Raw genomic sequence first — 21,781 nt, forward strand, 5'->3', positions numbered from 1 at the left:
TGGTTCAACTCCCGGTTCCACCATTTACATGTGTCCTTTGGCATATGATCTTAGCTCTGCTCACCTCTCTCACCTGAAGAACAAGACTGTTACTGGTAGCTGCCTCGCATGTGTAGAGCACTTAGCACGATGCTTGACACTCAGCAAGCACCCAGTATATGTTTAGCTACTGTGAGAGCTTCTGTTGTCAAGCATCAAACTGTTGTTTACAGCATTGGCTCCAAGAGTGCTGGCAAGACCCATGAAGGCTGGAGTCATCACGGGTGGCTTGATGAAGGAGTTGGGATCTGAGCTGAGCAGGCTTTCACTAAGCCGGTGGAAGGAGAGAAGATATTTAGAATATGTTCATGTAGAAGAGGCAAATGCATGATTATGCCAAGTGCAGGGTACAGTTTACACAAAGCAAGCTAGACTAGATGAACTGTGTGTTCAGGGCAGCAGGAACCACAGTTGAATAGATACATGGGTCCTTGAAAACTGGGTGGGGGATTTTGACTTAATGCAGTAAGAACCCCTCTGTGTGGTTGGCGGGGAGGCAGGTGTGGACATTACGAAGCAGAGGTTTAACGTGATTAATTGGAAAGACGATGAGCCTTAGGCAGAGTCCCGTGGCTGGAGGAGTAAACAGAAGGATGAGGGCCCAGTCAGAACTTGAACAGGAAAGGGCGAGCCTGAGAGCTGGGCCAAGAGAGAAACAAGAGGCCTTGGGGATGGATTAGATACTGGGCTTAAGGAGAGGGAGAAGTCCCAGCCAGCTTTCAGGTTTCTCACCTTGAAACCTCGCAGAGTCGGGATCTGACACCCAAAAAAGGGATAGTGGGAAGGGGACTCCATTGGCACCCTAGAATATTAGAGTGAGAATAAACTTGGTCAGTCATCTAGTCAAATTTTCTACCTACAAGAGTTTCCTGTATAACAAACTGTCTTATTTGTGGTAAACTGATTTAATGAAAAATAAATTTAGACTCATGGTTGCCACATTTGTGATAAAGGTGGGACATCCTAGGGGCTTTGTTACTTAGACATTTGCAAATTAGGAACCAGGACTTCAGATGAGAGATGGAGTCTGTCCAGTGTTTCTGGCCCAGTTCCTGCAGAGATGTGGGGCAAGATTAATCCTGAGAGAGGGAGGGCGTGTTCCCCCAGGGGAGCAGCAGAGAGGAACACTGAGGCCTCCAAGACACTTGTAAGTAGAGAGTGGGATATGAGGAAGAGGCTACAGCAGAGACGAGGGACATGCTTGGGAAGAAAGGATGAGCGTCAGGAAGAGTCAGCTCAGAAAAGATCATCCGTTTCTCATAGAGATGTCTGAGCTTGAACAAGTGCTGGGGTATGCTGAGTTTTACTCCTTTATTCCCGAGACGATTCGTATTATTCAAATGTGAAAAGTGTGCTAAAATAGCACCAATGTGACTAGAGCCACAAGTTAAATAAACACGATGACAGAAGCAACAACAGGCATGTAATCTACCCGACTGCTAATTGCTAATAGACACCCATGGGCCTTGAAATGTCATGATGCTCTTCAAGAGTTTAGAAAAGTCAGAATGCTCTTCATGTTCTGCCTTATCACACACCGATGGTTCTCAAGGTAATGGTGCGTTACTTCCGTGCCTTAAAGACAAGAGGGGGTGGGTATCATCGCCCCATTGCTCACAAGCCCCCGTGGCTTCCCCCGCCCTCAGGTGGGGTCCAGAGACCCTAGCGTGGCTACAGAGCCCCACAAAATCTGTCCTTGCAGCCAGCTTAGCTCTTCCCTGGAGTGCCTGTCGCTGTGTGACACGTGTAATGGCCACTTGTTTATTTGAGATCTTACCTAAACTAGGCTACAGGCCCCCTGAGAGCAGGAGGTTGAGTCCACCGTGGTTTCCCCAGTACCAAGTACCATGCCAGGCAGGGGGAAACTCCGGAAACACTTCCGGCAGGAAGAGAGAGAGAGCAAAACCAGTCCAGCAGGGGTGGGGCCTTTGTTGTTGTGTGGACAGCCTTTGGTAACTGAATAGACCCACAGCTCTCTCCTTTCTCTTACTGAAAGCGTGGATGGTAATTAACCTTATTCTGAATCAGAGTGAGGATGAAGGATTGATGTTCACTCCCCTGCTTCCATCCCAGTTTACTGAAAAAAAGGATTTTCCACTTTCTTTTGCTGTGAACACTCCAAGGCCTCCGGCCACCTTGTCTTTCTGTAGGTCTAACCCCGACCTCAGCTGCAGCCCCAGGCCCCTCACAAAGCCAAGTCCAGGATTCCCTCCACCTCAGATGGGTTCACTCAGACCCAAAGGAGTTCAGAACACCCTTCATTTAACACTAAAGTCACGGTTTTTCAGGTGTTTCTAAGTTTCATTAGTGTGTGACAGATGCTCTTCTACTGTAGTTGGCAGTTGTTAAACCCTTAAAAGGGCATCCAGATGGTGATAGACAGTGACCCTGATCACCGAGGACAAGGAGAGGCCCCGTCAGGGAGCAGGACCCTGATAAGAAGCACCATAAGGCACCATGGTTGTCCAGCCCAGGTGGGAAGGCTGGAAGTGCTGATCAGTTGTCCAGTGACTCATTCATCCAGCACCTCCTTACCTAGTGTCTCCTGTGCAACAGGCACTGGACTGGGTACTGGAGACATGGCAGCCATCCAGAAAGACGTGTGTCTGCCCCCAAAGACAGTCTACTGGTGGGGAGAAACACACTTCTGACAACTCATGTATTTGTTGCCCTTGAATGGGAGCAGCTGCAAAGAACCAGACACTCTGACAGCACGAAGCTGAAGAGCCTGCCCAGTCCTTGTGCTCAGGCCGGGGTTCACAGGACCCTAAGCAAGGGCAAGGACAAAGGAGGAGCAGGAGTCAGCCGTGGGGCCAGAACGGGTGGGACTTTCAGCAAAGGCAGCAGCCTGACCCATGGCCCAGCAGCAGGTCAGGACAGTCAGAAAAGGTCAGTGGGACAAGAGCTGAGGGGAGCAGAGAGGGGAGGCCCCAGATAACAGGAGGGGGCTGGGGAAGCGGGGGAGGAGGGGCCAGATTGTGCACGTAGGCCCAGTTGGAAGGGCATTGCAGGAGTGGAGGCAGGTGGCCGGGAGCAAGTGAGTCCTGGAGTGCAGGTAAGGAAGATGAAGAGGGACGGACACATTCAGGGGTGGACTCAGTATGGGCAACGAGAAAGCAGCAGAGGCCAAAGGTGGACGGAGCAGCTTCTCTAGGCAGGCTCCGTGCTGCTGTCTGAGCACAGCGAAGAGCCCATAGACGCGGTACCCGGGCAGGAGGATTCTCTGCACTCTGGTGTCGTCAACTCTGCATCTCACACGGCGGCAAACGCTGAAAAAGCAGACTAGTGTGAAGACATTTTGGGTGTTGTATTTGAGAGGCCCTTGGAGGCCTCCCAGGGGAGGCTCTGAGGAGGGAATTGGTCATACAGGTCAGGAACTCAGGAGGGAGGTCCCATGGGCTGACACAAACACAGGCATCACTGGAGTCAGGACAGTCGTGGAAGCCATGGAAGTAAGATTGCCCTGATGTTACACGAAGCTCATGCCCACTCATTTCACATTTCCACAGAAGTTAGAGAAGCCAGGGTGAGATGTGGCTGAGAATGATGTTGTAAAACACTGCTGTGTTTACTCGCCACAGGAAATGGTTCAGCCATTCAGCTAACTGGTCCTCTGTGCTATTCTCGGAGCTAAATGAACAAAGTACAAAGATACTCTGCCTGTCTGGTGGTTCCAGGACCTGGGCCTCAATGACAGCACCAAGTCAGGCTTTCAGCAGTGAGTCAGCCTTGGGAAGTTGGTAAAATCTGCAGACACTGCCTGGAAAACATTCAGTGAAAAAGATGCTTTCAAGACTATATATAAATACGTGTGTGTGTGTGTGTGTGTGTGTGTGTGTGTGTGTGTGTGTGTATAGTGTATAGCCTTTGTCTATTGGTTTAAAAGAATCCAGTAAGTAATCCAGTAAGAAATAAAAACTAGAGTGATGATAATTTCTTCATTTTCTTTTTAGTTCATCTGAACGAACAAGTACACTGAGGGCTTCTGGGTCCTCCAAAGCCCATGGTATCAGTGACACAGAGCATCATACTTGCACTGGCTGCTACGTCCCCCATAAAGTGCAGGGGATGGAAATTGCAGCACGTGCATCCTGCTCCCAGACAGGAGAATTTCAAGGAGAGCACTACAAGTGCATTGTAGTGTGGCTTTCCTGACATTGTCCCCTTTTTTCTACAAATCCATACCAGTTAGAAGACAGCTTTGATCCTGGCTTTGTGCCTGCCATTCTCTTTATGAAAAAAAGTCGGAGGGAGCAGAACTTTATCTTCAAGGGAGAGGCAGTGTTTACACCCAGGAGGTCCTGCCTGCCAGGTTTCTGAGCTTTCCTAACTTTCTCCAAGGAGAGAGCCCACCCACCCCCCGCAGGGCCACCTGTGGGACCGTATAGGTTGTGTCCTGGGCAGCTACGGGGCACCATTCTCCTAGACTGGGGTTTGCAGAGAGCCCTGCCCAAACCCCAGGTGAATGCTCCCTGATGTGCCCCCCAGAGGTGGGTAGCTGGGAAGGCGGGGGGGGGGGGGCGGAGTTGAGGTAGTAAGAACTCAATGATGAGTTCTTTTCAGTTGAAACCTCAGTTAATCATTAATTATCGCCACTTTAATTTTGTCTTTTGTCTTCCTTGAAAATGTGAGTTATCTTTAGAGAAACTTCTTTGTCAACAGAGGCTGCTATTTTAATACCAAAACAAAGTAGGAGAAATCAGACAAAGACAGTCTTCCTTTTTCTCTCCAAAGTGTATTAGGTGTAAAAATACTGCTTCTCTTAGAAAGAAAACCAGTACCAAATAAATTTATTTAAGTAAATTCCTGCTAATATGTCAAAGCACATATCTACAAATGATTTTTTATCAGAGATCCATTATAGCCTTTGTTTCAACTTATTTTTTGAAGGTTTATGTATTATAATTCTTGTTGTAGGTGATAAAAAGCAGACCAGTGCAATTGGCCTATATATTGACATTTGCTTTTTTTAATCTGAAATTATGAAATCTTCTCTCAGAAAATCCAAATTGACTTTATCCCAATTTTAAATACTTTATGTTCAGCAACACACACATCTTGGGCAACATGGAACAATTCCAAGAAGAGAAGAGAGGCTTGTTTTGCCTGTCATTTTATTTACAGGATTTGTGTCTGCACAGTGGAGAAAAATGTTCTGTTTGCTTCAGAGATGGACATGGATTTCCAAGCCATTTGGCTCTAGAGATGGTTTAAATAGGAATGAATTTAATATACCTTAAATTCTCTGAAATAAGAGAACTCCAGCTGAGGTTTGGTCTAGGGCAAAGTCAGCTCTCGACGTTGAAGAAAATCTATCACATTAATCCCGGCGGCTGAGAGTCCAAAGCCGCGTGAACAGAATACTGGAGGATACGAAGTGGAGAAGAATGCTTTGAAAGAAACTTTAAAAATAAAATGACTGTTCAGAGAATACCAGACCTTGTGTGGAATCCTGCAGCACTTAAGCAAAGCTATAAGTAATTATGCTTGAGAAACATAGCTAATTAAAAATATCTCGATGCAAAAAAGGAAAAGAAAACCATAGAATAACTTCTCTGCTCCAGTGTTAATGTGAGATGCCACAGAATGAAATAGTACGGTTTTTTTTTTTTTCTTATTTCATTTCACATGGGCATAGAAGAGATGGAGAGGGAAATTATGTTGCCAGAAAATGCCAGGGTAGATTTGCTGAAGATGTTATCATGTACTGTGTTTAAAACAAAAATCTAATTGCTGTAATTTATCATACCTCTGGTTATTAAAACCATGCTAATTTAAAGATTTTAATCACTTGCCAGTTTTACACATAATGGTTTTTCACGGAAGATATTATGAAAATTTCTGATTTTGTCAGCCTTGGTATGATTTTTTTAGGAGTTCCTAAGTAAAATTAACATGCTTTTAGCATATAATTGTGTTTACATCAGTAATATAAATTCCTTGTGTTTTTCCTTTTAGTTTGTTCAATGAAATATCTGGAATTGCTTTATAACTGCTGAGCCTAACGTGTGAGAGCACAGCCTGCTGAATCAATTTTAATTCCCCGTACACACATCTAGCTCCATAAAGAGCAGTGTGGACCCCACCCTTTCTTTTTGATTGGAGAAAGGATTCTTTTAATCGGAGAAATTTGAAAGAAAAGATTCTACTGACCTTGGCACTAAATTTGCTTCTTGATCTTGAGAAATCAAACTCATAGGACAGTCACTGAGACAACACGGCTCTTTAAAAACAAAAGTTAGATGGGACCCTCTCTGGCTGGCAGGAGAAAGGCAAGGAGGTGAGGTAGGCAAGGGTTCCTGCAGTGCAGAAGAAAAAGCTATCCCGGAATTAAAGATGGCCACTGTTAGGAGGAAGGGTGGAAAGAGGAAAGAGAGTCGTGGGAGTCGGGGGAGTAGCCAGAGGCAAAATCATTTCTCTGCTGTGGGTGCAGGAGGCATTGGGGAAATACAGCCCAGTTCAGCATAACACCCAGGCTGCAGCAAACTGTCTCCACCCTGGGAGCAGTGTGGTGGTTTGATCTGGTTTTTATGTACCTCACTAAGAGCAGACTGTGGTCTTATACACAAAAGGATTCTTGAGAGTAGCATTATGATTTAATACTGTATGTATTTATTAAAATATAACATTATTTGAAAACAAAAGAAAAAATACATAAATTAGTTTCCTAACTCTCACGTTATCCCTACCTCCAGACCCTACCTATGACATTCAATCGGTTTTGAGCTTCAGGGTCTAGAAGGCAGAACTTTAAGTGGGGTTGAAGTCCAGCCCTTTTATGGGACTTGCTTAAGGTTGCAGAGCCAGGACCAGACCCCATGGCTTCTCTGTCCTAGACCATGTCTTGTTTCACCTCCTTCCCATCCTCTCTGAATTTGATCACATGAAAGCACTTCTAGGTGCTCTTCCTTCACCAGCCCCACACCCAGTGTAGTGCTCTCTGCCTGACAAGTAACCAGGTGTTCTTCCTGCAGGTGCCAAGTTCCCCATTAAGTGGACGGCCCCTGAAGCAGCCCTATACGGGAGGTTCACAATCAAATCCGACGTGTGGTCTTTTGGAATCTTACTCACAGAGCTGGTCACCAAAGGAAGAGTTCCATACCCAGGTAAGGGCAGGACGCAGCCAAAATGGGCCTGAGTGGGTGCTCTTCCAGCACCATTTGGGGAAACCTCACCTGTTTGCCTTTTAAGCCCCATCCTCAGCTTTCTGCCGCACTTGAGAACGTGGACAGATATTAAGCTTGAGAAAAGCAGAGTGGGAGCCACCGTGGTACATAGGCAAGTAGCCACCATGAACTGTGTGCCAGGACAGATGCAGTTAGCAGCTGGTAAACACTTCAGGCCACCTCAATTCATGGAATCTCTCTCCTCTCGGTAGGCGTGTGCATGTGGCTCCCAGAGCAGAAATGTCACTGGCAGAACTTCTGCCCAGTTGGAGTTTGCAGACACTTCTGGAAAAAGAGGGGAAAAGTCCCCACTGCTTTTTGATCAGTCTGTAGCGCTGACCCATGGAGTGAACCTGGCAGGGAGACACCAGGACCCACACTGTCTGCAGGCTCCACTCCAGATGGCCAGGGAGAGCACAGGCACCAGGGAAACACAGTGTGGAAGCCACGCACTGCACGTTTCTGAACAAAGTATGCTCTGCAAAAGCAAGTATAATGTAAAGAAATTGGAGACTCTTTTTTTTAATTGAAGTATAGTCGATTCACAGTGTTGTGTTAGTTTCTGAAATTGGAGATTCTTAAGCCCTGGAATTTTTTCTGGATTATCAGAGTCATGTTCTCCCAAAGAAACCACGAGTTTAGGTTATCCACTCTTAAACTCATTAATTTAGACAGATGGTGACGTAAAGGACACTCATGCCATTTCACCTCTACGCTTTAGTGGTTATAGTGCAGGGACGATCTGCTTTCTGAATGTTAAGGACATATTTTTCAGTTACTGTTGAAGAAAGAACATAGCCCCCCATCATTCCCTGCCTAAGAAAGGAGCTTAAAAAGAAAAAAAAAGGAAAAAAGAAGTGATAGAAACAATAGTGGAGATTAATGAGGAATTGAGGTCTCTTGCCAATCCTGGGTTTGTAATCGTATCTTTGCAGTCGGAAGAGCCAAGGAGGGCAGATTAATTTGTAATCCCTTTGTTCCTCTTTTGCAACTGCTTCTGGTCATCTTCAGAGAATGCAGAGAAGTAAAGAAGATACCCTTCTGGGTTGGTCATAGCCACAAGACTCCTAGGAGAGCCGGGTTGGCACAGAGGCAAAACTGACAAATTCCCGGTCCCTGAAGCGCCAGCACTGGGCGTTCAGGGATGCGGATGGAGTCGCTGTCATGAATGAGGCGGCGCTGCTCCCTGCATGCACGCATGGGCAGACACTCCGGGAAGAGCCAACCAGCCCGCAAGAAAGGGCTGCCCTGGAGGGGCCTGGAGCACAGCATGGGCATCTTTGAATTGCTTCTTACAGGGGAGAGCTTGCAGGTCTCAGGATTCTGAGGATGTGAAGGCACCTCTTCTTTATTGTCTGACTTTTGAGTGCAGTGCTTCCTGAGCCCCGCAGGTCTGTGGTCACCCGGTGTGTTCAGTGTGGTTGTGCAGGAGGTCAGTGCTTTGCGTTTTTGTGAAGCCTTTCCTCCCAGGGAGACAAAGCTGCTTTTCATTTCTCAGGGTCACACACAGAAGCCAAGACAAAGGGGTCGGGGGCGGGGGCCTCAGAGAAGGAAGGCAGGTGTGTGTTTCTGAGGGAGAGTCTTTCGTCAAATTTGGCTTTAGCATAAAGAAAGCTGCTGGTTTTACAATTAGGCTGTTTCATTCACTCAGCTGAGCATCAGTAAGTGTGGCTTGTGCCTGGCATTTTGCTCTATCTGGGAAATAAGTACAAATAAGACATTCGCACTCTCAGCAAACACTGGTGAGGACGGTCCTCGAGCACGGTGCTGTTGCAGTTGCTGGGGAGAGAACGGTGAGCAAAGAGGTAAACTCAGTCCCTGTACTCACGGAGCTCATAGTCAGAGAGACAAAATATGCAACAAATCCAGGAAGAAATGAGCCTCTTCGTTCCATCTTTATTGTTAGAGGAGATCATCCTCGAGGAGTGGAATACTTGGATGCACCCACTGTGGGCCCTGGATCATAATTCTGATCCCAGGGTCAGGAGTACCTGGTTACCTGGGCACAGGCATCTCCATACCACAGATCCTGAGAAGGGCCTTTCACTCAGCATCCTGTGAGGATGGCAAAGGAGTTTGAAATGAAAACTAAGTCCGCGTTATTATGCGTAATCACACACTAGGAACAGCTGCCCATGTGCAGAGCCGCCCAAATCCTGTGAGGTGGCAGAGAGAAAGGGTGTGTCTGGGAAGCTTCGTGCAGAAGAAGGCACAGAGGGTCCCCCTCAGGCTGAGGAAGAGGGAGGAGGGTCCCAGACGGGAATGGGCACGTGGGAAAGCACCAAGGCCTGGGAGGACAGGACGGCGCCAGCACAAGGAGCTGCGGGATGAGGAGTCTGGGGAGAAGGAAGCTGTGCGGCAGAGCGCCTGGAGGAGCCGCCGGAAAGCCTGGTAAGAGCCCGGCGAGGGGCCTGATGCTGCCGGAGGGAGGCTGGCTGGTCTGCAGCGGTGGCCTGGGAGCTGTGTCGGCGGGGGAATGACAGGAGCCACAGGAAGTTGTTCCCACACCTGATCCTAGCCATGCATGCTTCTTGTTTTTGTTCTTTAGCAGAACTATAATAGTGTTTGATCGGACTTCTGAATCTCAAGGTAAACTCTTCTTGAGGGAGAGGCTTTTAAAGAAGGATTCCAATGATACGATGACTAGCCAATGAAGGATAGCAACTCCTAAGGAACAGGCGGTTTCATGAAACTACATCTGATGTCACCGTGAAGGGAAGGCCTGCCCCTCTGTCCCCGCCATCCATCAGCGTGGCCACGGCAGCAGTGTGCGCAGAGGGCTGCTGCTCCGCCCCGAGTCCTCGTGCCCACGGGCGGCACCCAGGACAGACTCCCAGTCCCCGTCCACTGTGACTTCTGTTCTGACAGCTTGATGCAGGTCTTTCTCAGTTGGTGCGAGTGCATTTTCAAGTCATTCTTTTTTCAAGAACAGTAGGTGGAGGTACATTTTTATGAGCTCTTTTGTACCTGAGTATAGTCTTGTGGCACCTTTATGCACAGGAAAGTCACTTTGGCTAACAGATGAGGATGGAGGTCAAGGGATAAAGGAAAGTGACTTGTAAATGGGTTTTATGGAAGCTTTCCAGGCATTTTTGCCCAGTGTGAAAGAAGGTCCAGAAAAAGAATCGGAGAAGAAACTTTGAATGGTGTATGTAAGAGGGGACCGAGTAAAGGGTTAAAGGGATGAGGCGATGATAAAACATCAGATCAGTTGGTTAGTTAGCAAGTTTTGTAAAAGGAGTGGAATGAAAGAAGGGAAGAACAGTCTTAAGTTGAGCAAGAGCCTTGAAGCCAACTTAAAAATACTGAAAGGTGACACTGAGATTACAGGGAGGTGGTGGAGAGGAGTCCCATCACCCTGCCAGACAAAGAAGGTTGCCCCCAAGGTGTGTGGCAAAGACGGATGCAGTTCCAAAGAGCAGCTTCGTTTTCCAGGTTCCCAGCTCAGCCTGGCCTGAGTGCGTCCTCAGCACGGCTGTCCGACTTGCTTTACCATCAAGGTTCGGAGCCATTGTTTGCATCGAGGTTAGAACTGATTTTGTACTGATGCATTGTTATAGATGAGAAATGAAAACACTTAAAGCAGTTTTCTAGGGTTGAGGATTGATGCATAAACTCAAGAGTTATGCATTTTAACCTGTCATTTCACCTTCAAATCCTTTGTTTCCTCTTTGCCTCCACTGCTGCTGCTCCATGGCAGGCTGTCGCCCTCTCGTGCAGTGACCCCGTCATGGGACTCCCTGCTTCCAGTCTCTCCCCACGGCCCCCACCACCACCATCCTGTCATTGTCACCACCAGGGCTATCCTAGAACACACAGATTCGTTATCTGACTCTACTGGTTAAAATGTCCACAGCTTCCCCTTCCTTCCAGATCAACTCCAGTAGCCTTAGTTTGGTGTAGTCCTTTGTAACTCTTTCCTTCAGTCATTCCATAAATATTTACTGAGTACTGACTCTAGGCCAGGTGCTGGGTGGGCACCAGGGGTGTAGCAGTGAGCCAGCAAAGACTCCCACCCTCCTGAACTTTTCATTCTTAGAGGAGACAGACAATAAGTGAAAATAAATAAGCAAAATACAGTCAGTGATGGCTGGCGGTAATGGGTATGGAGAAAAATAACATGGGAAGGGGATAGAGGATGGCCAGGGAGAACCTCACTGGGAAGGTGACATCTGGGGAAGGGCCTGAAAGAAGCAAGGCTCGGGGTCGATTCCAGAGGAAGAAACCCCGTCAGAGGGAACAGAGCACAAGGGCCCTGAGAACCACAGCGAGACTGGTGTGGCTGGAGCAGAGGGAGCAGGAGGTCCACAAGGCCCCAGGCAGATCAGTAGGGCCTTCCTAGGTCATGGTTAGGTCTCTTGCTTTTTCTTTTTCTTTTTTTTTTTTTTAATATAGTTGATTTACAATGCTGTGTTAGTTTCAGGTTTACAGCAAACTGATTGAGTTTATACACACACACACATACATATATACACATACATATATATATTCTTTTTCAGATTCTCTCCCATTATAGGTTATTACAAGATATTGAATATAGTTCCCTGTGTTATACAGTAGGTCCTTGTTGTTTATCTGTTTTATATATAGCAGTGTGTATGTTAATGCCAAACTCCTAATCTATCCCTCCCCTGCCTCCTTCTGGTAACAAGTTTGCTTTCCACGTCTATGAAGAAGATATGGTGTGTACACACACACACACACACACACACACACACACACTGGAATATTATTCAGCCATTAAAAAGAATGAAATATTGCCATTTGCAGCAACTTGGATGGACCTAGAGATTATCATTCGAAGTGAAATAAGTCAGACAAAGACAGACAAATACCATATGATATCACATAGATGGAATCTTTAAAAATGATACAATGAACTTATTTATAAAGCAGAAATAGACTCAGGACTTTCGCTCTTACTCTCAGTGAGATGAGGAGTCACTGAGGGGCTTTGAGCAGGTGACATGACCTGACATGATTTCTCTCTTGCAACTTCCCGACCCTTCACACCAAGAGGTCTCTCTAAGACATCAAGTTTATCTTCTCAGCTCCACTCTCTGCCTCAGAATCCTTCAAAGCCCAACTCGAACATCTCTTCCTTTGTGTAGCCTTCTCCACATCTCTTCTTGGGTTGGCCCTTCTGCTTGTTTCCACAGCACTGGGCACATCTCTGTTGAAGCCTTTGTCTATGTGTCTCTATTTCCCAGTAGCTCTGAACTCTAAGGAGAAAGGAGCTCTTTTTATGTGTTCCGCATGCCCAGCACAGTATCTGCCCAGTAGTAGACTTTCAATAAGTCTAAGTGGATGGATGGATGGATGGATAACCGGTTTGGCAGGGGGAGAAAAAGATTATGCCTATGAGGCTTTTTAAACAGGACTTTGCCCGTAGCCTGCAAAGCCTTTCAGCTCTATTTCATCATCTCCACACATAAATATAGCATGTTTTTCCCAGCCACAAAATAGCCTCTGTCCTCAAAGTTGTTCTGGGAAATTGACCCAGTGGTCAGTTCAAACACCATGTCCCAGCTCCATTCTAGGCAGAATGTCCTGGCTGTTCCGTGCCCTGGCTCTCAGCTGAGCACCTGCTTTGGGAATTTGGCAGGATCTGACAAAGCAGGAACGTTCTCTTAAGCACATTTATTCGTGCATTTGAAGCACTTTCAAATCTTTTAACCAGTGACAGCTGCCTGACTTTTGCGAAAGCATCTAGTGGCTTGATATGGACTTGAAGAGGAAGGTAAAGTAGTGAATCTATAGCGCTTTCCTTAAAGAATTTGAGTCTCCACTTTTGTCCTCTCCCCGCCCCACTCAGACAGCGCCTGAACCAGAGACATAAATTCCTCTTTGTCCAGCAACCCGTCATTGTTGCCTGCACTCCTATCCCTGCTGTGCCCGATATGCCAACAGGAGCGGGGTTTTCTTGGGGTAGGAGGAGGTTAGGACTCTCCAGCCAGGAGAACGGGAAGTGGGATGAAGCCTCTCATCTCAGACAAGGGTGCTTTGTCCTCTGCCCTCTCTGCCCCCATCCACAGTCCGCAGGCTTTTCCTTTTGGCTCATGGTGTTCCCTCCAGAGGGGATTCTGCCTGGAATGCTCAGGAGTCATGTTGTCACCTCCCCCTGCAAGGTTTCTCTTGGCCGGTGTGGCTGGTGAGAGGAGGGGAGCGGGCGGCGGGAGGAGGATGCAGGTGAAGAGGGCAGCCGCTCCTGAGTCCTGCCTCCTGCTGCTCTTCCTTCTCGCTGTGCATGTCCATGGCCTTCCATGGGCAGCCTCCCCCTCTCTCTCATTCTGCCACCTTTTCTGGGACAAAGGAGCTCTTCACGGTAGTGTATTATCAACTTGAAATAACCTTTGTGTGTTATGGTACCCGAGTCACCGTCATCTCTGTGTTTATTAATACAGTGGGCTTAATAAAAACAGCTGTTCTGAGGTTCTGTGGTTAAGATGGGGGAAAAGAAACAAAACTAGTCATTGTTGTGCCTTCTCAAGGTCACTCCTTTGTTTTCAACTCTGCTCTTTGAACAGCATCTATCTGCCCGAAATCTGTACTTTGGTCTCATAACCGAAACCTGACTTGAAGCGTCCCAGTTGTTGCCCAGTTAGATCCCTAGAGCACACGATGGTCTGGTAGCACACACTCGTGCTGAGCAAGCAGCATTAACTTCGCCCTCCTTCCTTCCTTCCTCCCGGCACGCACCACACTGCTCCACAGACAAGTAAACAGAAAGGCTTTTTACAGGGTTTATGCAGAGAAGCCAGGGGGAGCCTCTGACGGAAAGCTTTATGCACAATAGAGTATAATTTCCTTTCAACAGAAAGCTTGGTTTGCAAGAGGAAGCTGGATATCTGAGAACCTGAGCATCATTCCCATTCTTGAAGTGCTGAATTATTCACATGGCACAAAAATCCGGGTTCTCGCAACCCCAAGTCCAATCCAGAGGCAAACCTGAACAGGTAGCAGTGAAAATCCCTGATTGTGCAGTGGGGGCCCCTCAGAGATCCACACTAGGAAGCTGCACAATTGGAGAGCTGGAGAGCCAAACACTCTCTGTTCATAGAAGTCATTCCTTTTCAAACAGCTGAAAGCACAGTGAATGTCGAGGTAGTTACTTTGTTGACAGATCGAGAAACTGAGGCTGGAGAAATTCAAGTCACCTGCTGAGAGACATGGAGTCGGAAGTGGTGATGTGGTTCTGCCAATGCAGATGAATTGTTTTCTTCCCTAAAGAATCAAAAAGAAAAGCAGGGAGTCTCTCGGAGTTAATGTACAGCTCATAGAAGAGAAATAGGAACATTTAAAAGAAGAGGAGTGAGGGGAAAAGGAGAGAAAGGAGAGAAAACACAACACACATGGGAGTAGACTCTGTTGGCAACCATCTGTAGTAAGGGTTGGGAAGTGAGAGTTGGAAACTTGACCTTAACTCGGAAACCAAGAGGAAGCCAGCCACATGATTTCTAACAGATAATGTGGTCGTAATGGCAGGAAGTGAATACAGTCCACTTGACCAAAGAATCTCCGCTGTGGAGTGGGGCAGACCAACTGAAAATGATGCTACCAGTGAGCATGTGTGAAAGCCTGAAACAGGGTGACAGGAGGACCCCGTGGAAGATCAGGGCAGAGGAGTCTGAAAGCACATCCCAGCACAGCAGTCTACACAAGTCTTCTGTGAGCTGAGTACCACTGGGTTGGGCCTGTGAGAGGGACCCATGGAACTGGCCCATTTTCCTGACTCCAGCAAGAGATCAGGAGGGTCCCAAGCCGCTGCGGTGGGGGCAGGGGAGGACAGGGCTAGAGTGAAAATGGCGAGTGTGCCTGCTCACTGGCCACCAAGCCCTGTGCTCCTTCTCTGATGTGGAGGTGGGGAGCCAGGCAACGTGCCCTGGGAAACTTTGTGATGATGAACAATGCTTCGCAGGGTCAGACACCACTGACTGGTGGAGCCCACCCTCCTGTTGAAAAACCGTCAGTTTCTTAGCCTCCCACCAAGAAACTGGAGGCCCGAACTGTTGGTGAGAGCATTTCCCTAAAACATGTCCATACACCATATTTTAAAGTTTCTATCTTTTCTGTTTCTCTCCTAACAATCTCTCCACCAAAAAAGGAAAAACGTCCCCAGGCACCCTCCTCCCTCCCGGTCCGCTTCCTCAGCTGGAAGTAAGATACAAAGACGCCTCTCTCCTAGTGTCCCCGTGCCCTTTGAGACTCTCAGCTGACCACCAGGCACTCACGCCACTGGGTTTTCCCTTCCCGGTCCCGGCCTTCACCTCCCAGGTATTAGATAAAACCAGTGTCTTGAGGAAAAGTGGCTAAAAGAGGAGAAGTAACAGTCCTTGTAACAAAAATATGAAGCCATCTAAAAAGAAAACATGAAATGGTAGCACAAAGAGTAAAATCCATTTTTGCTAAAAGGAAATTCTTGAAACAAAATACAATTTTTCAAAGCTCTTATAGCTGAAAATACTATTTTTTTAGAAAGATATGAACACAAATCGATTACTCTGGCTATTGTTTGTCAAGTGAAAACTGCCCCCAGCCTTGCTGAGCAGCGGCGGTCTCTTGGTTGTGCGATTACCCCCGCGGAGGCCCAGCCTGAGGGTGCCGGGTCCGCCTCTGGTGTACAGGTGGTTGGAAGAGAGCTCGTCCCATTCGGATTATCATTGTCAGCCAAGTGCGTTGTCTTATATCCCGCTTTTCTGGCAAAGCTGACATTGCTGTTTCTGTTTGGCCCGGTACAAGCAATCAGTTGTGTGCACCCCACGTTGGAGAGGCCTGGGGAGCAAAAGAGGCATGAGAGGAGAGAGTGGAGGGGCGAGGAAGAGCTGACAGGGAGGCCAGCTGGCGTCCAGTGCCATGTGGGCCAAGGTGCAGCTCCACCCCGGTCACAAGTGCCCAGGACGCAGGCGGCCTCGGGAGATGCTCTATGCCAAGGGTCAAGTTGCTGCGTCCACTGTGTCGAGGCTCGGACAGAGCACCATAGAAACAGGCTTGACCCAAGTGGCCAATTAAACTATCCATTGGTGGAGATTGAAACAAGAGTTTAAAAAAAAAATACTCGAAATCTTTCCATGCGTAGTCTGTTTTTCAATAACATGAAACGTGTACTTACATACGTGCCGCAGAGCAATAGGAGGATGATTAACTCAGCTCTGCAGAGTTGTTTCGGATGGTCTCAGAATAAAGCATTAGGAGGCATTCAGGGGTGGGGTTGTAACCACCTCCAGAGGACCTGCTTTGAGGTTCAGACCTTCTGCCTGTCTCTCCTCTAGTTCCCACAGGCCTCTGGCAGGGCCAGGGACAAGGGATTTCTGCAGGCTTGGGCCATGTGGTTTCTGAGATGTTATGAAACCAAGGACTGTACTGACATACAGAGCAGACATTTCGGAGGATGCCAGTCCTGATTCGTGCTTACACTTTCTGTTCACCTTTCCGGGCTGGCTGGAATGTGGTGGCGGCTGTCACTCGTGCCAGGCAGGGCTTCCCAGCCAAAACTCTTGGGACTGGATGTGCTTCAGAGTCAGACTCTTTTTTTTTTTTTTTTTTTTGAGAAAGTCCATACAGTGCTTAGAACATCATTTATATAACACCCTAGGAGAGTCTGGGGCTGCACTCTGTATTCAGACACCTTCTTACCTCTGCAGCAATGCCTATGAAAAGTAAAAACAGTCAGCAGCCTCACACCAGGTCAAGTTTTATAGCCCATGAGGTGAGTTCAGACCAGCCGCATTGCCAAGTGCATTACCAGAGCTTTTGGGTTGCAGAGCTTGTTGAACCTGGGAATTGTAAATAAGGAAATGTTGGTCCCTGTCTCTTGCCCTGTTTGTCCAGAGCCTGCAGGACAGTCTCCTGGAAACCCCAGCCTCTGCCCTTCCTTCCAACACCCCCACCCCATCCTGAGTTGTCAGAATGAGTTTTCAGTAGTTGGAGGAGGATTTAAGGTATTTAGCCAGAGCTGACTGAACATCCTCCTGAAGAGGACACCTGTAAAGTCTGGCGTGGTGTGGAGGCGGGGAACGCAGACTCGTGCACCAAACTGCTCTCACTGGAATAAGGGTCACCCCTGAGGTGATGTTAGAATAATTAAATTGAAGGCTTGCTTCAGCACAGCGGGAATAATACATGGATTTTATCACCTCAAGGAACTATAGTGGCAGGGAATAAGAAAGCATCCTGAAAGGGTCTGGGTAAGCATGTGACTGACAGGGCTATGGTTGACAGCCGCAGGAGCCGGGACAGACCCCGCCCCAAAAGCAACAGCAAAACAAAGAGAATTGGCAACAAATCCCAAAGTCTTGAGCGGCCCCTCCCCAGGGGGCAGGGTTGTGATCTGGGCCCAGCTGCTCTGGCCAGGCTTACGGGCTTCTAGCCAGCGGGTTGCTACCTTCTCCAGAATTAAAGGGAGCCGTTCCATGGACATGCTGTGCCTGCTGGTTATCTCCCTGAGAGCTAGGGGGAAACCTGGGCTTCTGAATGGCCGGAAATCAGGTTCTTGCTTTTATAAATTAACGAGGTCAGAAGTTGGAGAGGACTCCAGACTACAAGCTCAGGGCCAAGGAGCAGCCAAAACATACAAGGGCTTGGCAGGCAATGGCAGAACATGATATGACAAAAAAGAGAAGGAAAACCAGAGAAGAGAGCAGCCTGGCAGTCATTGGCAAAGGGGTCTGGGCCTTCGCCTCATCCCAAGTGTGGTGTTTCCTGTTCTGTCTAGATGGCCAACATGCAGGAAGACTGCATTCTCTAAAGGGGTAGCAGACGCCCAGAGCATCTCCTGTTAGTTCCATGCAGCCTGATGATTCAACATTGGGCAGCTCCCCCAGAGGGTCACAGAGGTCTCGGGTGATAGATGGCCTGTCCTAGGTCATTAGTAAACACAGACGCCCTGTCTCCCCAGCAAAGTCATCAAACCTTAGGGCACCTGGGGGTCTCTGGTCTGGAAGGTACCCGGCATGGTGGCGTGAAGTCAGATCTCGGACCCTGGGGCACCAAGAGCCTGCCCAGGCACGAGGACAGCTAATGTATGAAGTTCATAACGGAGCTTAGGAGTCGCATAAACACTCTATTTTATTTTTTCATTCACTTTATTTTTCATTCTATCCATTTGTTTGTATCTACTTCATTCATATTTTTTGTCAGCCTAATTGAAGTGTAACTTACATTCAATAGAATCCAACAATTTTAAGAATTCAGTGAGTTCCGACAAACACGAACAGTCACACCACCATATCCAGGATGTAGGACACAGGTTGGCAGCCTACAGGCCAAATCTGGCTCCCACCCTGTTTCTGTTTTGTACATTTTTAGAGTTGTAAAAATAAATAAAATGAAGAATATGTGACAGACATCATATGCAACCCACAAAACCTAAAATCTTTACTGTCTGGCCTTTACAGGGATGGTTTGCTGATGCAGAATGTTTCCATGACCCCTCAGTGTTCCCTGCGGCCCTTTTGCAGGGTTCCCCTCCCCCTCACCCCTGGCAACCACTGATCTGCTTTCTATCACTGTAGTTTTGCCTTTTCTAGAATTTCATATAAATGAAATCATACAGCACATTGCCTTTTGTGTCTGGCTTCTTTCACTCATAATGCTTTTGAGATTCATCCTCCAGGGTTTTGTGTGTGTCAGCGATGGGGTCCTTTTTTATGTCTGAGTGGCGTGATATCCCATTGAAGACAGGGTTTGACTTTGGGTGAGGTGGGGCCCTCAACATGCTGTAACCACGCGTAGGCTCCAAGCAGAAGAGAGAGGTGACTGAGGGGCGGTGGCCAGGGCGTGGGCTGCCTGCTCTCACCGCGCTTGTCTTTGCAGGCATGAACAACCGGGAGGTGCTGGAGCAGGTGGAGCGCGGCTACAGGATGCCCTGCCCGCAGGACTGCCCCATCTCTCTCCACGAGCTCATGATCCACTGCTGGAAAAAGGACCCCGAAGAGCGGCCCACTTTCGAGTACTTGCAGGGCTTCCTGGAAGACTACTTCACCGCGACAGAGCCCCAGTATCAGCCTGGTGAAAACCTGTAAGACCTGGTCTGCAGAGAGAGGCCTGTCCCAGAGGCTTCCCCGCCCCCTCCCCATTAGCTTTCAATTCCGTAGCCTGCTGCTCCGAGCAGGGCAGCCAGAACCGTCCGGGATCAGATTGCATGTGACTCTGAAGCTGACGAACTTCCATGGCCCTCATTAATGACACCTGTCCCCAAATCCGAACCTCCTCTGTGAAGCATACGAGACAGAACCTTGTTATTTCTCAGACTTTGGAAAATGCATTGTATCGATGTTAATGTAAAAGGCCAAATCTCTGTTCAGTGTAAATAGTTACTCCAGTGCCAACGATCCTAGTGCTTTCCTTTTTTTAAAATGCAAATCCTATGTGATTTTAACTCTGTCTTCACCTGATTCAACTAAAAAAAAAAGTATTATTTTCCAAAAGTGGCCTCTTTGTCTAAAACAATAAAATTTTTTTTCATGTTTTAACAAAAACTGATCAGGACAGGTGTTTGTTTTTTTCTTTTTTTATAAATATGAATATATATATAATATATACGTCCATGTACATACACCATGTGGGTGCTAATGTGGAGACCATGGCCAACGTGGGCCGCAAAGCTTCAGGACCCAGAGTGAGGATTTGACTATAAAATCAACATAAAAGCGCTGGTGTTATTCTGAAAACTTATTTTCGGCTTTTGCAAAGCATGATTCTGCATTTTTTCTTTTTTGATCGGGATTGCACTGTTTTGGTTTGTGATTGTACCTGTAGGTGGCTGGTACTTAGACTCTTCCAGCAGCTCCATCCACCAGTTCCGTTTCCAGTATTTGCTTCGACTTACTACCACAGTTTGTTCTTGAAACTTAGAAGTGAGCCTGTTTAAGCAAGCAAGCGGCCAATACTACCAGGGCAACTAGAAGATGGATACCACACAAACTTCCCGTATAAAACCATGAATGCTGAAATGTTTCCAACTTTTTTTATTTAATAAACCTTGTAACCACATTTAAATGGTCTAAAACCCATAGCATTGTAGTCATGGCAACCTGCTAAACTTTCTCATGCAATTAAAACTTACAGGAAGGTGTGGGTAGGGGTTGTACATTTTTCATTGTAAAATAAGTGTTTTAATGTCCTGTACTGCTAATGAAATGACTTTCTCTATGTCCTAGAGTTCTCCAGTGAAATAACTATGCACTACTTTGCATTTCATGGGGATGCACAAAAAAAAAAAGTATTACATTTTTAGTTTGCTGTTTGTACCAACCTTACATATGTTTGACAACAACAAATCAAAAAGCCTATTTCTATCGAGTTTTTAATACTGAGTAGCAACTCTGAAGTCTGAATTCCTTTTTTGTTATGATTCCTTTGTGAGTTTACATTTTTAAATTGTTTAACTTTCTTAATTTAGTAATTAAAATGAGAGCATTTTACATTTGAATTTTTTTTTTTTGATCATTTGTTTAAATCATGGAAGATATTCTCTGAGGGACATATCTGTCCCACTCCAGGTGGTAAGGAGTCACCTGGAGAATTTAACCATTTTGCAGTTGATTTCCAAATGACAGGAACATTCAGAACACCTGGAGTAGGGTCCCCTCCCAAGCCCCCACCACCACCACCACCACCAGAGAGGCTGAGCTGTTGTCTAGCTAATTCAGAGGATTGTTAAAGCAGGATGAGGCATACCTTAACATTTAAATTTATCAGACATTTTCTCTAACTGGAATTTTTTGTCTCACTTATAGGAGAAAGAGACAATTACAAGAAGAATCTTTCTTGTCGTGGAGTCAATATATACATTTCCCAGTGTCCCTCCATCTCTGTAATGAAGTTGCTAAGCAGGGGAACACCCTGTTGTGGTAGACGGGGCAGTGGGTCTGCGGGCTAACAGGCCAGGCCTGGCTCTGCACTCATTCAGCTGCTGGTCCTTAACAGCCACCTGGAATCTCTCACTTCCAGGTCCTGTCTGTATAAATGAGGGGGTTGGATGAGATTGGCTATAGTTTCCTACGTCTAAGATCCTGGGATTCTGAGATACCTGATGTCATGTGAAAGCATACAAGGAGGGTGGTTTTCTTGCTGAAATAGCCTTTATATTTAGAAAGTTTCCAACATGTTTTAAGTGAAGCAGGGACTTTTCTGGCTAACCAAGTTTTTATGGTATTGGTTTTGGTATTAATACAATTGCTAAACTGATAAAACTTCAAAGATCTTATTACATACAATTATTATCACAATTCTGGGCAATTTATTAACACGTTCTAGATGCCAGATGTTTTTAAAGATAGTACTTTGTTTTTCATTTTCACATCCCACTAGGATGGATAACTTTCAAGTAGTCTCGGGGGATTTTTGTGACTGTTTTTGACTTGGTCTTTCCAAAAGATCTGAAAAAGTCATAGCAATCTGTTTTAAACAGATTTTTTAAAGAAAAAATACAGTCTCTTCAAAATACAGCCTTGAATTCATCTTTGAGGTCCTTGTGGATTCTCTCATATGAAATAAAACTCAAGACCCGTATTAACTCGAGGACCCTCTAATGAAATGCAGCTTACTGGGACTGCTCTGGAACAGAGTAGGGGTGC

At 46.8% G+C, this 21,781-nt stretch overlaps 1 protein-coding gene across 4 annotated transcripts in view; it reads left to right on the forward strand.

Annotated features, from left to right (window-relative positions):
* FYN (FYN proto-oncogene, Src family tyrosine kinase) overlaps positions 1-20,634 on the forward strand; it is a 199,821-nt gene extending 179,187 nt beyond the window's left edge. For all 4 annotated transcript variants that reach the window (XM_074368473.1, XM_074368474.1, XM_074368472.1 and 1 more), the window contains 2 exons: positions 7,014-7,145; positions 19,017-20,634. In XM_074368473.1, the coding sequence (XP_074224574.1) occupies positions 7,014-7,145; positions 19,017-19,225 (341 nt within the window). In that variant the 3' untranslated portion in view covers positions 19,226-20,634. The remainder of the gene's footprint in view (positions 1-7,013; positions 7,146-19,016) is intronic.
* The last annotated feature ends 1,147 nt before the right edge of the window (positions 20,635-21,781 follow it).

This window comes from Camelus bactrianus, chromosome 8 (genome assembly GCF_048773025.1).
Source record: "Camelus bactrianus isolate YW-2024 breed Bactrian camel chromosome 8, ASM4877302v1, whole genome shotgun sequence".
NCBI lineage: Eukaryota > Metazoa > Chordata > Mammalia > Artiodactyla > Camelidae > Camelus > Camelus bactrianus.